The 15,544-nt window shown below is 33.4% G+C and overlaps 1 protein-coding gene across 1 annotated transcript in view; it reads right to left on the reverse strand.

The window, feature by feature from the left end:
- Nucleotides 1-9,720: 9,720 nt before the first annotated feature.
- The window catches only part of LOC134527429 (transmembrane protein 145), a 68,164-nt gene continuing 62,340 nt past the window's right edge, over nucleotides 9,721-15,544 (reverse strand). The window contains exon 6 of the mRNA XM_063360105.1: nucleotides 9,721-11,745. Coding sequence (XP_063216175.1) covers nucleotides 11,546-11,745 — 200 coding nt within the window. The 3' untranslated portion in view covers nucleotides 9,721-11,545. The remainder of the gene's footprint in view (nucleotides 11,746-15,544) is intronic.

The raw sequence follows: 15,544 nt of genomic DNA on the forward strand, positions 1-15,544 counted from the left end.
TGAGATCACTCAGCTCCTGCTTCTTTACAGAGATTTCTTTCCTAACAGCATTGCACTTGATAAACAGTTCAATATTTCTGGAAGTTTCTGCTTTTTGTGAAAGATTATTAACTGATGTTTCAGATGTGTCAATTTCCTTCTCCAAAAGAACCCTCCTCTTTTTCAAAACTTCAATTTCATCAAACATTTCCTTTCTCTTCTCCTGTGCACTGGCAGCAATTTTCTTGGCACGTTCCTCCTCCAAATGCTGCATATATTTCATTCGGGCAGATGATGCAGACGCCCTCAATTCTTTGGTAATAGGTATGTCATGTATGGTACCACAGTAAGTGATGTAGTCATGTACAGTGCGGCGGGCTACATAAGACGATTCCTTCAGATTTTCAACTTCTAAGGCTTTGTTGATGGAAAAACCTCTTTCCACTGATGCTTGTCCATGTGAGAGAATTAGCAACATTTTAATGACATTCCATACCTTTCCATATGCTGTTCTTAAAAAATAGCCACTAAGGAAGCTGTCAAGACCTTCATTCCTATCATAGTTCAGGAACTCTGATGATGATGGTCCAACAACATTCTCTAGGAAGTCATTGAACTGTATTAAAATATCATCACAATCCTCTGCTGCAATCGCTTTCTTTTGTACAAAATATGTAAGAACACACTTCATTTTACGACTACAGCTAGCAGAATCTCTTGCCATTTGCGATGGATCAATACAGGCTGCATTCCTCACAAGTGAATAATTTACAGGACACTTAGCCATCAAACTCTCCAACATAGTCAAAACAAACTTTTGGCACTCATACTTTAGAACCACTACTTGCTTTTCAGTTACCTGTTGTTTAAAGAGTTTCTCTTTCAGAAGTTTATCTCCAACAAACCCTACACTAACATCACTTGCTGAAGCATGGAAACTTTTGCTTGAAAAATCAAACTTGCTCAATTTTTCAACACTAGAAATACGATCAAAATGAGCAGGTTTCAAGACTTTGTACAGTTGAACACACTTTTTCACAAGTTGAAGAACATCCTGTGCGAAGAAGGGTAACAATGGTTTGTCACTCTGGTATTTTTCCAAAAATGGCTTTAGAACTTTTGCCACGGAGAGAAAAAAATTGAGCTTCACAGTCATCAGGTTATCTTGTGTTGCTCCAGCGACAACACCGAAGGACTTGCATGTCACTTTTGAAAGTACACCTTTTTAAACTTTTCCCACATACTCTGTTACATCATTCCAAACTTCTAATGCCCGTTCAGCTGATGGAACATTTTACAACCAGCGGCAGCTGCAAAATTTGACTGGCATTTTATGTGTTGTGGATAATTTTTCAAAGTCATCCCTTCGTGCTGGGGCATCTTTGAACAAAGAGTAAAGAGATGTCAGAACAGATGAAATACCCCACTCTGTTGCAGATTCGCCCTTTTTGAATGAATTATTCAAAGTGTGAAGCCCACAAGAACCAACATCAATGCACTCAAAATTAAACTCTTTTCTCATGTTTTCCTGCAACAGTTTGAAAAACTTCCAATTAACTGATGGTCCATCCATTGATACCTGAATCAATTTTGATAAATCAAGCTTCTCTGTACATTTGTAAAACGCCTTCAGTAAATCATCAGCTGTGGCATGACCAATGAAAGCTGAAGTAACATAACGTGTTCTCACTGAATTGTCAGTATGCCAGAATCTAATATGGATGTCCATTTGTTTTTGCTGGGTGCTTTTATTCAGTGTTTCGTCAAACAGCAAGACATAGTGACTAGTGTCCTGAAAAGATTTGAATAAAAGTGTCTGGAAATGGGGAGCCAAACCAAAATGACACAAATATGCCACTTTCTTTTCACCGCAAGAGAACTGTCGTGCGACTAAACTGTCTGGAAACATTCTAGCAAAAAGTTGAGATGAATCCTCACAAGACTTGTACAAATAGTTATTACAAATACACTTTAAAGTCCACAAAATTTCTGCATCCAGAACGTCTTTCCCAGTGGTAAACAAATTCAAACTACCACTAGCTTCTGTAGCTGGCTTGCATACACCTGCAGCATTTGAGGTTGAAGAAGTTTGATTAGGTAAGTTCATGGGACTGAAAAACTCTTTTATCGCAACGGTATTGGTTTTCTCTTCAACTAATGAAGAGTGCTTCGACCCTAATAAAAAAAAATTTCGAAAATACATAAGTTATTTTACATTTATAACAGACATATTAATACAACAAAAAACATTCAATACCAACTACATTGTTTTCAAATAAAATGTTAACCTTATTAATGTACTTCGTTATGCATTGGGTGAAAATAATCCCACCGCACACAAATCCAACAACTTCCAATACCATTCACAAATTCATATTTTCGTTTTTAATTATTTATACATGAAACAATTTAACTTATGTAGACATACAAAAATGTAAGACAACAAAAATTTTCATGAAAAATCTATAAAAATACACGTGTCTCACCTGCCATGTGTGCTTTCAAAGCCGATTCGCCCATATTCCCTATATCGAAAACTTTACAGCACAATCGGCATCTTGCCTTGTGCTTGTCTGGGTCACGGGAAAGCCACTTTTTGTACTGCTCTTTTTCGAGCCAAAGTATGTTAAAGACACACTTCCCCGGCATCACGGTCAAGATAAATTCACTAGCAGATAACCTTTCTCACAAGAAAAAACAATCACACCAAGTCAAAACAATGAAACTTCTGCATTTACGCGCCAAAACACTAACACAGCTACTACAGCGCGCTCTGTTCAGTAGTTATGAGCACTATAAGCCGGTAAACCGATAATTCCGGTATATTTTGTGCACTAACAAAAGTATTCTGGTACATCGTACGACATTTACTAAGTTATTCGGCCCAATATTTGTACCATAAAAACATAGTCGTACTACCGTTACGTAACATCCAATGCGTAACAAAGGAAAAAGTAACTTCTAAAGTCAACACGACAAACGTAAAAAAGTAAGCACTTTTAAGGGCCCTTAAAAACAGTATTCAAAAATAATGACTTTTTAAGGACTTCTAAGGACCGTACGAACCCTGTGTTTGAAGGTTGATATTATTTGTTTTGAAAAATTCTTGCAACTGAGGAACATGCTTTAAAAAATGTAATTAGTATTTTCTGCAAGACTTTTAGTTTCTTTTAGTGTGATCCTTCTTTCCCTTGAAGAGAAAAGGTGGGTTATTTTAGTTGTTTAAACATGTCAAAAAGGTATGCCAATTTTAGCAGCCAAATGACATCAGTTGATTGTTGGATAAAAGGCTTCTCTGTAAATGTAACAACCAGTGCATCTTTAAGAACTAACAGCTTGGCTAAAGTTTTCCTGTTAATAGCCACTGTACTTCTGTGTGCAGCAACAGGTGGAAAAGATGCATACCCAGATCTTCGGTGGTAAGAGTTGAAAGGCGTGCTTGAAGCATGCGGCTCTTAACATGAATTATCCAATACGAATTTTATATCTTGCAACATCTTTTTATTTGCCTGAGAATGTTGAGGGATGCCACAGTGGTTGCTGCTGGTGGCACTTCCTGCATCTTGCTTCATAATAGACATCCTTCACTTTTACAACCATTGCAGCTACTCCACAGCTACAAACATCCACACTTGCTCCATTCCAAATCATTTTTCTGTACACTTGTGTCAATAGCTTTGAAATTTTGGTGTCACTGGTGTAAGTTTCAAGTACTGCACGCATCAAAAGTTTCTATTTGCATTACGAATGAATACCTCACGAACACAAGAAGAACAGCAAGTCCCACATTAGTACTTTCAACAAGCTGTAGAGATAAGTTTTAAAGATAGGACATGCAACTTTTTTCATAGATTATTTTCATCCAGAAATTTGTGATATTCCACGACTATACATATTATCTATAATTTCATGTTTATAACTTTATGCCATTAATTTCATTTGGAATCTTTAGTTTTATCAGATGACAACATTTTATTTATAAAACAAAATTGTATGTGTTCGACCATCATCAAAAATAGACGTTGTTTGTAAGTCTTCTGGAAATTGAAGCAAATATATTGTAGATCATACTTATTAAAATAAGAATTACTATTGAAAATTTATTTATACATTTATTGTGCATCTGGACATTGTAATGGAACTCATATCAGAAGAGTGTTCTGAACAATTCTTTATGTGAAATAACTTTTGAGTGACTGACGGAATTGAGTTTATTTCAACTATGTAATCACTTAATATTGCATCGACATGAACTATTTCAAAATAGACTACAGTAGAGCACCCCTCAACCGTAATTCCCACAAACGGAACTCCCGATATCCAGAACTAATTTTCCAAAAAAAATTAAAACATTACAAAACATTTCCAAAACATTTCCGCACTGGAACGAGGTTTTTTTGCTTTTGCCTGACTGTACATGTCTTGTAGGCGCGCGTGCGCACGTCTGTCAGAGCTAATTATAGCCAGTCTTTCCCGCGCATTGCGTAAATACACAGCTGGTTTTCGCATCGGACGTGAATTATTATAAAGATGATTATGCTATAAGTAGTTTTTTTGTTTCACTATGTCAAGTAAACGGAAAATTCCGGCCGGCCCGAGAATGTACACCGACTCCCACTACACACGCTGACACACGTGATAGCCAGTAACATTTACTTCCAAAGTGTGATGCTTTCAGTTTGTAGACAATAATTTAGTGTACAAATATGTATTATGTACATATTTATACGTTAATATATGGTTAAACAGTCTACCTACATTTACCTGTATTTCTCTATCTCTGTGTTTTTAAACGAGATACTTGAAGTGTTATTCTTGTGTATGTGAAATGTAAACTGTGCGTGGCAGTGACTATACACTCTCCAGGAAGTGTGAATCACTAGCACGTCAACACAGAAGTAACACAACACTGCAGCTGTAGTCGTACTACCTCCCCCGAACCCTCTTCATTATCCTCTTCGCTCACCCACCCACAGAGATAAGAAACACGTGCCTGCCAGCTTGCTTGAATGAAGGTCATTCAACCGGCCCGGAGGCCGGCCCTACCGCAACTCCCCTTACCCGGAATTTTCCCATAACCGGAATAGACCTCCCCCCAATGATTCCGGTTGAGGGGTGCTCTACTGTATTTAATTTAAATAGTGGATAAATAAATCAAGAGCCACTGATATCACATAATTGGAATATAAATGTGATTAGTGAAGGATCGCAACCATTTATAGTAGATATTTTTCTACAGAACGACTACAAGTTCCAGTGTTGACATTGTTGCTAGCAAATAGAAGATTACTACCAATTGCTGTTATCCTGTGAATTTACCATCGAGGCGTTTGAAGGACTTCATCAAGAAACGTGTACTGATATATCATCAGAAGAAATTGCAATGTTGATAAAATGTTATAAATCATCATAAATTGATATACATGGTATGTACCTGAATATTTGTGAAAGTGTTAATTAGCTTTTTGGGAAATAGTAGTATCCTAACTACCACTTCACATACTAAGTTTAATAAGTTTGCTAATTTTCATTGAATTCTTGTTCTCTCTCTCTCTCTCTCTCTCTCTCTCTATATATATATATATATATATATATATATATGTGTGTGTGTGTGTGTGTGTGTGTGTGTAGATATATGTATATATATAATGTGTGTAGATGTATATATATGTATATATATAATCTTGCCATTTTCTTACACAATACCTTTATGCATGACTATTTTAACATAAACCTTGAGGATACGACTGTAGATAAGTCATATCATTTTCCTCTTCAATCTTGTCTAGCTATTTTAATTTTATTTGACTCAAGTAAATTTATGTTGTGGAAATATTGTGCTATAATTAATATAAAATATCAATGTCAATATACAGTACGTACAGTTACAAAGGAATTAGGTTACTAATGTTGATTTTTAAGTAAAATTGAATGTCATTACAAAAGGTATTGTTATTTTGTTTTAAACTGGACCACGCTTTCAGTGGAACTTCCTCGTTCTTGATTGCTGAACTTAATTTTGAGGAAATCATAGTATTTTTATAGTATTTTAAAATGACATAGCCTTCAAACTGAACATAACTTGTACTTTACTGTAACAACATACTTAGATTTTTACCACTGGCGCCCGTCTATAATTTAAAAGTACCTAATACACGTCTTAAGGTAGTAAATGAAGTAAATAATTGTTAAACTGAATAAATTAAATTCCTTAGAGAAAGAATTTGATTTCCCTTACATGAGCTTAGACTAGTTCTTGTAAATACTCATAAAGCTATAAAATAAATAGGTTTACAAGTTTTAAATTTTCTTATAATCTCATTTTTCACAGACTCTGAAATTGTGTAAACTTGCTCGTTTAAAGGGCTAACATAAAACTTACAACAACCTTCATGCAAGGTTTAACCAGTGTCTTGGCAATTGTATGAGTCTTTCTCGTTTCAGCAATGTGTAAATTGTAGGCCTGTGCAAAAATCAATTTTTTAGTTCGATTGAAATATGAATATGAATACCAAATTATTCTCGAATACAAATATTGAATCAAAATAAAAAGTATAAAAATTAAAAACCCCTAAAAAAAATATTTTTTTCACATTATGTAACAAATGCATAGAGAAAAAAAAAAAAACAGTGAATGTGCAGTAAAGTGGTTTCTGAGAAATTAAGACAAATAATACTAAAGTGAAAGGTGGGTTACATTGTCAGCTAAAATAATTATACGCCAAATTTTGTTTGAAAATTTAAATTTTGAAAGAAAAATGATGTTTTTTTAATTGCACAGCTAACCTAGATCTAATATAATCTAACCAACCAACATTTCATTTCCTAATGGCCTTATTTCCAGAACCTGCTCCTCTACATATTGATCCTGGAAATTTTTGTGAACAGCAAAACAGAGCGAAATCTGATCCATTTCACGAAAAAAGGTTTTCTTTTTTTAATGCTGTGTTTCCAAATTAGTGATTAAATAAGCTCTTATTTACATATTTAAACTATTCACGTCTTTTTGTTATTAACGATAGTCAAGTAAACTATATTTTAGTTCAGAAAATTATAAACATAATTTTAGCATTTCATCTGATATCCAAAACAATTATTTTCTCTTTTTTTATTGTGTCAGTTTTGTATCGCATGCTCTTAGATAAATTGAGACTATCGATTTGTACGCCATTGAAACTATGGTGTTTACATCTTATAATGGCCATCACTTTGGAGTGTCCGTGTTTTGTGGTATTGTAGTCCACAATTGTTGACATTTATTTTTTCCCACTACCGGTACATGTGATATAAAAATTACAATTATTATTTGGTTTTCAAGTTATTAATGTCACAAATATTCCGAGTTTTGAATTGTTCACGTAACTTTTCTGCCACTATTTAGTAAAAGGTAATAAAAAAAGCTTTGAATACTTGTTGCATGTTTGAAACTTTGCGTATCATTCATATTTTTTATAATAGGTTATTTATAGGGATGGGGCGACCGAATCCAATATCCGCCGAATCCGCCGAATCCTAGGGATTCGAAGATTCGGCGGGTCTGATATAGGATTCGTCAAAGGATTCGGTTTTTTACTATTTACGGAAAAAAAATACAGTAAAACTCGCTTACGAGGTCCCGCATGGTAGGTTTTTCCGTATAAAGCGTTTAAATTGCCCGAGGTCTCATCATTTACGCCATTAAATGTGTGATATAAAGTTCATTAAAATTTTTTCTGAAACTTCCTGTCTCAAATAATGGCGCACGTAAATATGAAGAAAAGACAAATGAACAACAACATACGAAGAAATATGGTTGATGTACCATAACTACAGTACTAACCCAATATATATTTTAAGATAATTACCATAATAAGAACAATATTCTTTGTAGAATACCATAATTACTACAGAAGCATGATAGCTACCATATTTGCACTATAGTTACCGTAACAACCGAGATGTATATTTACCGTGATAGTAATGTATTATTTATTTATGACATATTAAATTAAAGAACATTGTTGAAAAAAAAAAAAAGGATGTTAAACTTTGATATGTACGGTTGGCACATTTTGCTAAGAAATAATGTGATGTGAAAGAATGCAGTATTACTACGAAAAGTGAAAATGGTACTCGTGGATTTTTAGGTTATGGCAGTCTCGTTCGTTTTTCAGTAATATCTGCCGAAAATTAACAAGCGTACTGTATCGGAAGTCAGCAGAAATGCCGATTCAACTAAATATTGGCAAAATCGGCTTCATCAATACAGCTCTACATTTAATGACATGAGTAAACATATTTCAGACTTCAGGATATTGAAAAAGACTTTAATTTCCATGTAGGTTTGTGTGTGTGTGTTTGTTTTTTGCAAGTGTAAATTGAATGAAGTAAAATGCTTTTATTTTTATTACTTTCAATTGATTAAACTTTAATGACCAGTTACAGATATTTATGACACTAATTTTGAGGTTAAGCAATTTTACTAAAGCATTCCAGCCAAGCAGGTTGCCAGCGAGAGAAGCTTCTCTTCTGCTGGAAACACTCCAATCGTAGAGCTAATTTAACTCCTGAACGTGCAGAACAAATTATTGTTCTGCATGATAGATTAAAGAACAGAATTTAATACTCTGTGACAATCTCTCAGAATTATTGTGCTGAAAAGTGGAAATGTTGAAACAATGTGAATGTACTTTTCAATCAACATGATTTTTGGTGCTAAGTTTGTTGAAGCTCAGTAAGGACTCCAGAAAAATTGACAAGGATGAAATTATTCCAAAGATGTGTTACATTTACACAAACATATACTTGGTTATGTTAGTTGGATGATATCAGTTACTAATGAACCAATGGAAACAGGTAAGATTCAATGGAAAAAAATATTTTTTTCTAGCAGTGCAAAATGTAAACACACACTGTAAATAGTTACCCAAAATTAATAAGCCCACTTCATTTTAATACTTTATTCAAACATTATACTAAGTTTAAGATAAAAATAATTTCCCAAAAGTGTAACTGTACCACAAATGCTCGAGCTCTGCTGGAAGTAAAATTCTTAGGCTCGCAGACCTCTAGCTTATTTATAGAAAAAATCCTAACCGCTAATCTGTACTAAAACTGAAATTTCTCAAGAAAAAATGTTTGTCTTTATGTACACTTAGGCTATACCAGAAATGTACCAAACTACATGTGATAAAGTCAAGGGACTTTTAGTGCAAGCAGAATACATCTCACTTACATTAGATATGTGAACATCATCTGTTAAAAGATTCGGGTTTGGGTTCGAGATTCGGCAATTCCAGTCGAGGATTTGAGTTAGGATTCGGATTCGAGGAAATCAGGATTCGCCCCATCCTTAGTTATTTATATTGCACAGTGATATTGGTATACAACAAACTCACGAGGTATGCTAAGTCAAATATTTGTGAGCAAAAGAATAGAATAAAAATAATAAATTATACATAATCATTTTTAAAAGTTTGGATATTCCCACACGCCAAGTAAACTGATGGTAAGTGAAGCTTCAGTTGCATATTCATTTCTAGAAATTCTTTCCATCATGGATAACTCTGCCAGAGGAGAAAGCATGGTGTTTGAAGATTTCTTCACCTTAATGTACTAAATCAGAATGATAGCATTCCAGATGTCTTTTTAATTTGGATGGAACCAAGTAGCCATTAGCAACAATTTTATGATAATGCCTGTCTGGTGCCTGTAAGTTCCCAACTGGAGCAAAGCAAACTATGTGAGGTGGCTAGGGTGATATTTTCTTATTTTTCCTCTGATTTCGTTTTGGCAGTGAGTTCCCTTTTCGTCACCTGAGGCAGACCAACTTGGATGGCTTAGGCTCACAAGTGTTTGCTGGGATGTTTCGCCTCCTCTGATGATGATTGTTGTCATTAAATCAGTCACTTCAGAAACTTTATTGAGTTCACCTTTTATTTTAAAGACCCTGTTTTTAGCCAATTGTCCACAATTCTGCAACAAAAGTAGGGACTCAAATAAATAAAAGTTTTCATTCCATTGCAGGCCCCTCCAAAAACGCTACATGGTTAAATGGCCGATTTTGATTACATTTGCTGAGTTAGTACATGTGATGCTAGCAAAATTTTTCTACCTCGTAACTTTTAAACTAACTTCTCATGTAAACATTTTTGTTTTTATGTAACTGTGATGAAAATATAAGCAGATATGCAATCTCATGCCATACATTAAACATTAGTACATTAAAGTTACTTAATAATCAAACTTTTTAACAGAAAAGAATATAAATTTAACATAAAATTAACTGAATTTTTTTGTGATGACAAAAATCCAGTACCACTTGAAACACATGATGCTTAACTACACAAATGGGCAACGAGTGGCAAATGAAGCATAGAGTTTATGCCATAGACTCCATAGACCATACACAAGGAGATAATGGTGTTGCCATGTTATAAAAATGGATTATACTGCTAAACTGCAAATCTTAGTGAAAATTAAACATAATTTTCCCGAAAACCCTAGCATTTGAGAACTGTGGTCCTAGGTAATTGACAGAAGATGTTATTAATTAGTAATATCTACAACGACCTTCCCTCCTAACATGACATGACCCCCTGAACATGGGGCATAATAATAACGTACAACCTCCACGAGATTATAATTCATCAAAGAGCACAGGGCAAGACACAGGAATCTGTGTGTGTGTGTGTGTGATGTGCAGTGTGCCACGGAACGAGGAGGCCAGACGAACAACAAGCAAGCATGAGCAACAGGACTCAGTAATGGAACACCATGTGCACATGACCCTCCCAGGAATCCAGCTGCAAGGAGCACATGCTCCAAGCTGCAAGTGCAAAAGGTTCTGTTTCACATACCATTAAAATGTCAAAACTTTAGGAACCTAACAATGAGCTGAACATAAACAAGTTGGAACTTTTCTTTACTTTAATAACACGTGCTGTGCGAAATGTGCAAGACATGTGCCGGTCTCAAGGTCAGACATGTATGCGCCTAGAACCGTGTAAACAGTACGGATAACAAAAATCACCTGCACCCAAATTTTTCAAATGTTTCGAGGCTGGTTGTAATGGACAGGCAGGGTAAGGGAAACTGGTGTAGGAACTGTCGCACTTTTAAACACCTGCAGTACACGGACGAGGAGGAGTTAGTGATATTTAAGGACAGTTGGTACATCTGCAAATGGTTCGGTGGCATACTAGCTCCAACCAACAAAAACACTGTGCAAAGTTCCATTACAACCGCACCATGTGTCAGTGCGACCCTTGTAAGATATGTAATGAAATTATTAAAATGGTGGAAATAACAGCTAAAATATCAAAAAAAGAAAAGGAAAATTAAATTTGTCAGTTTTAATTTACTTGATGACAACAAATAACCATTTAAACAATTCTATCAGCAGTTCATAGCTAGACATCGCATGGTTAAAGGGTACAAAATCTTTTTGCAAAAAAATACAAAAATATACTTTATCACATTGACGAAACGAGCAATACAGCTGCAGCTAGCAAACACAATAAGAGAGGGACAGGGAGAATGGCTCGCTGGGCCAAGGCAGGGGCTTGTTCCAGCACGCGGTGGTCACTCACGTGATGACCTTGGTGAGGTCGGGCGGCTCGGCCAGGCGGGTGTAGTTGTTGATGATGTGTGGGGCCTCGTTGAACTCGTCCAGCTCGTCGCCGAGGTCCGCGTCCTCGGCCAGCAGGAAGTACTGTTCGCTGCGTGCTGGCCACAGCAGATGTGTCATGATGCAGTACGCTAGGCAGTCGGCCGAGTACGTGATTCCTGCAACCACCAACCCTGCAGTCATGCTGCCCACGCTTGTGTAACAACACACGACCATACCATGGGTTTGTCAAGTGTTGTGGAGTTCCTTCAAAATAATACATATGCCTAGAAGTTGTGATGAGATACACAACCAAAACTATTTTTAACCTACAAGCATATCTTGTGCATTAGAATGTTCATTTAGTTTATACAGAGTGAGTCCAGTCTGAATTTGACCAACAAAATTTGTCTGCAAGTTCATCATGACAAAATAGGTTGATAACATCTATACAACCTAAGGTCTAAAGTGCTTCCCAAGCATTTTGAATTTGAAACTGAACAACATTTTTATTGTAAATACATAATTGACAAAGTATTTAACAGAGAACATTAAGCATCAGGATAATATTTAACTGAAAAAATTTCTACAAATTTCTACGACTACAACAAAACTTACAGCTGTGTAAAATGTTTTTATTCAAATATTGGGGGTAACACCTTAATTTTCCACAAATTTTGGTGACATCTTACTACCCACAGTTATTTAAGCAAAATCATTTTACGACGACAAAATCTGCGGTGGTTGTAAAACCCTGTTCCATTAAACATAAGCCAGACACACTCAGTGTTCCATCCTATATATAATTACGTTCATCATTGACTTAATGATTGCATAACGCTGTAGGCTATATCATTTTTATTGCTCTTTGTTAACCTGTTCCTCCTAGCATTGCTGCCGACTCCGTCGCACAAAGATAATATTTTGACTACAACTTGGTGTTGGGTAAGCCATCCTGCACATTATCGGTGAGTTAAGTATCTTAAATGTATGATTCTGTGTGTTAGTTGATTTGTATAATTCTGTGTGGAAATGATTATGTGTTTGACCAAATCTTCCCATATACATGACCATTATCTTTCTATATGTAGGCCCATTATCTTCCTTTATGTCTTTCTGTGTTTGAATGATTAATGTCATGATGTAGATGTCTTTCCTTTTTTGTTGGTATCACCTATATATGCAATGAAATATGAACTACATATTTTATTGTTTAATATAGGTATCTTCACACGACCAACTGTATGTGGCTTTGTCATGATCAAGAGTTGTAAGTCAAATTAAAGTGTATATTGAATTAATCATCAGCAAGGAAGATTACTGAATCATCTGAGACAATTAATGTGCAATATAGTTTTTAAAGAGGTTCTTCAAAAAAAATTTTTTAAAATTTTTTTATCATTATATTTATAAAATAAATAACTTTCATTCACAATATATTAAAATAAATTAAATTTTTAATAAATATTTTGTGTATATTAAATTAAAGTGTTTGTTATAGTCATCATTTTTCAACGGGTGCCTTTAACTAACTAAAATTAAGTAAGGAATAAAATTATAAACTCAAATTTAATGAATTAATTTTTGAAGTAACATTTTTTTGGGCACATTACAAAAAAATTATGAGAGTGAATTTTTATGATGCACGCATGTATAGAAAAAAATTGACAGGATGAAAACAGGCTACATACAAATTATACATAAGTGAGGTTATGTTAAACTTCTTTAGGCACGTTATGAAAAAATAATGACAAGTGAATTTATACGATGCACACGCAGCTTTAAACAAATAATTGTTAAGATGAAAAAAGGCTACATACAAATAAAAAAATTAAATGTGTGCTTTTAAATATATACCTATTTTAGTTAATGATATTGAATACTGGTCTATATAACTAAAAACTAAAACCATTTATTTACTGTGAATAGTAGTGATAGAAATTGTGTTTATAAAATTGTTATGTTTATTTTCACGTGTATTTATATAAGTGAGGTTATGTTCTCATAAGTATTATTTATTTGTATTAAAAATTATAAAATAAAATATTATTATTTAAATTCAGTGTTTTATTAATTTTCGATAAAAATTAAAATTTATCTATATTACTTAACTAAATTTTATAAATAATTTTAAACATGGATTTATATTAATATTTAATACAGTGTATTTAATTACATTTAATACTTTGATTAAATTTAAACTTTACCAGCCATATTTATAGTATCACTCCAGTCATTTTTATTATTTTATTTCTATTAATTATTTGCATGCAGAATTAAAGTTAGTTTTTTATTATTTTTTATTTGGATCATGAAAGCCATGAAGCATGAAATGGCGTACCCACAAGGAAGGGCAGTGGCGTACCCACAGTGAGAATGTTTCCTTTTTTGAGTTTGTGTCACTGGGAATATTTTGATGATACTTTGAATTTGGTACTTATGTCCTTTCTAAATCTTAGTTTTTATTTTTTAAATATGTTTATATATTTGGAATTAATAATTTTAATTAAAAATCCTTTTGTATTTTTGTTTATATACATACATATATACAACTATATATATACAACTATATATATATATATATATATATATATATATATATATATATATATATATATATATATATATATTAGTGATGGGTCAATTCCTGTTTTTTCCCGGTTCTCAGTTCGGTACCGGTTCTTAAAAATCGGTTCTCGGTTCTGACTTAAAAAATAAAATAAACATTATTTATGAGGTGTTTCAAGTAATAAACTATTTATTGTTTTGGCTACAAAAAAAGCACTAAAAAGCCTGTATCCAGACTTACATCTTCAACATTTTACTGTTACTGTTTATAACACTGGTAATAATAATTTGTTTGTATTGTTCTGTCCTCAATGTTTTTATTGTATGCTTACAAAGAAATGCATTGGCATAATGTTTCAGTCTTTAAAGAGGCTATCAAAGCAAAATTAAAAGGTTTAGTATAGTTTTCAAGCTACAGAACACACACCAACCTATTATTACATATGAAATATGTATTAGTGAAAAATAATTCTAAATAATATAGAGAACATTTAATAAAATTAAAATTTACTATATTAAAGTACCAATTACCTCAAGAATCTACATACACCCTCCTTTAAAACATAGGAATAAAAAGAAAATATTACAATAATAAAAATAAATAAAATTATGGTGAACTTTCAAAGAATTAAATTAATAAATTATCCATGAAACTTATTGTCTACATCGAATTCAGTTTGTTTGCATTCAACAATAAATTACTGCCACACTTCTGATGGCATTTCTTACACAATTTGCACTATTTTGCCAGAATACTTATACTTTACAAATGTCAACAAGCATTTTGTTTGACCAGTCAATAGTAAAATACATCTACACATCCATATACCACTTTGATATTATATATATATATATATATATATATATATATATATATATATGGGTCATTCCATGTAATAGGGCAAATATATATTGTGAGACAGTTGTAAAAAAAAATTTTTTGAAAATGGTTTTTATTTAGTCAAAAAAAACCAGAAGACCTCAGTAACTGACTACTTATATGGGCAGTGAACAATATTGAATTTCAACACATTTATAAAATAAAATATTTCTCTCTGATGTGAGGGAATGATGGGTGAGGGAATGACGTGTGAGGGAATGATAAATGTAGAATGAGGGAATGATTCGGTTCTGATATTCTGGTTTCCTTGGCAACATGTTTGTTTCTTAACCAAAGTTACATAATTTTCAATTGAATAATGTACAACTTTCAATATTAAAATACTAATTTAAGCATAATCAGTTGCTAAAACAGCATGTAATCAGTCTCGTGAGTTTGCTATGCCAAGTTTAAATTACAATTTGAATCTAGTTTTACAAACTACGTACACTATATTTATCTTACCACAAATTACAATATCTGAAGGGAAAATAAAGCCTTGGCATGTCATTAGAAGACTCGAATTGGGT

Source organism: Bacillus rossius, chromosome 1 (assembly GCF_032445375.1).
Source record: "Bacillus rossius redtenbacheri isolate Brsri chromosome 1, Brsri_v3, whole genome shotgun sequence".
NCBI lineage: Eukaryota > Metazoa > Arthropoda > Insecta > Phasmatodea > Bacillidae > Bacillus > Bacillus rossius.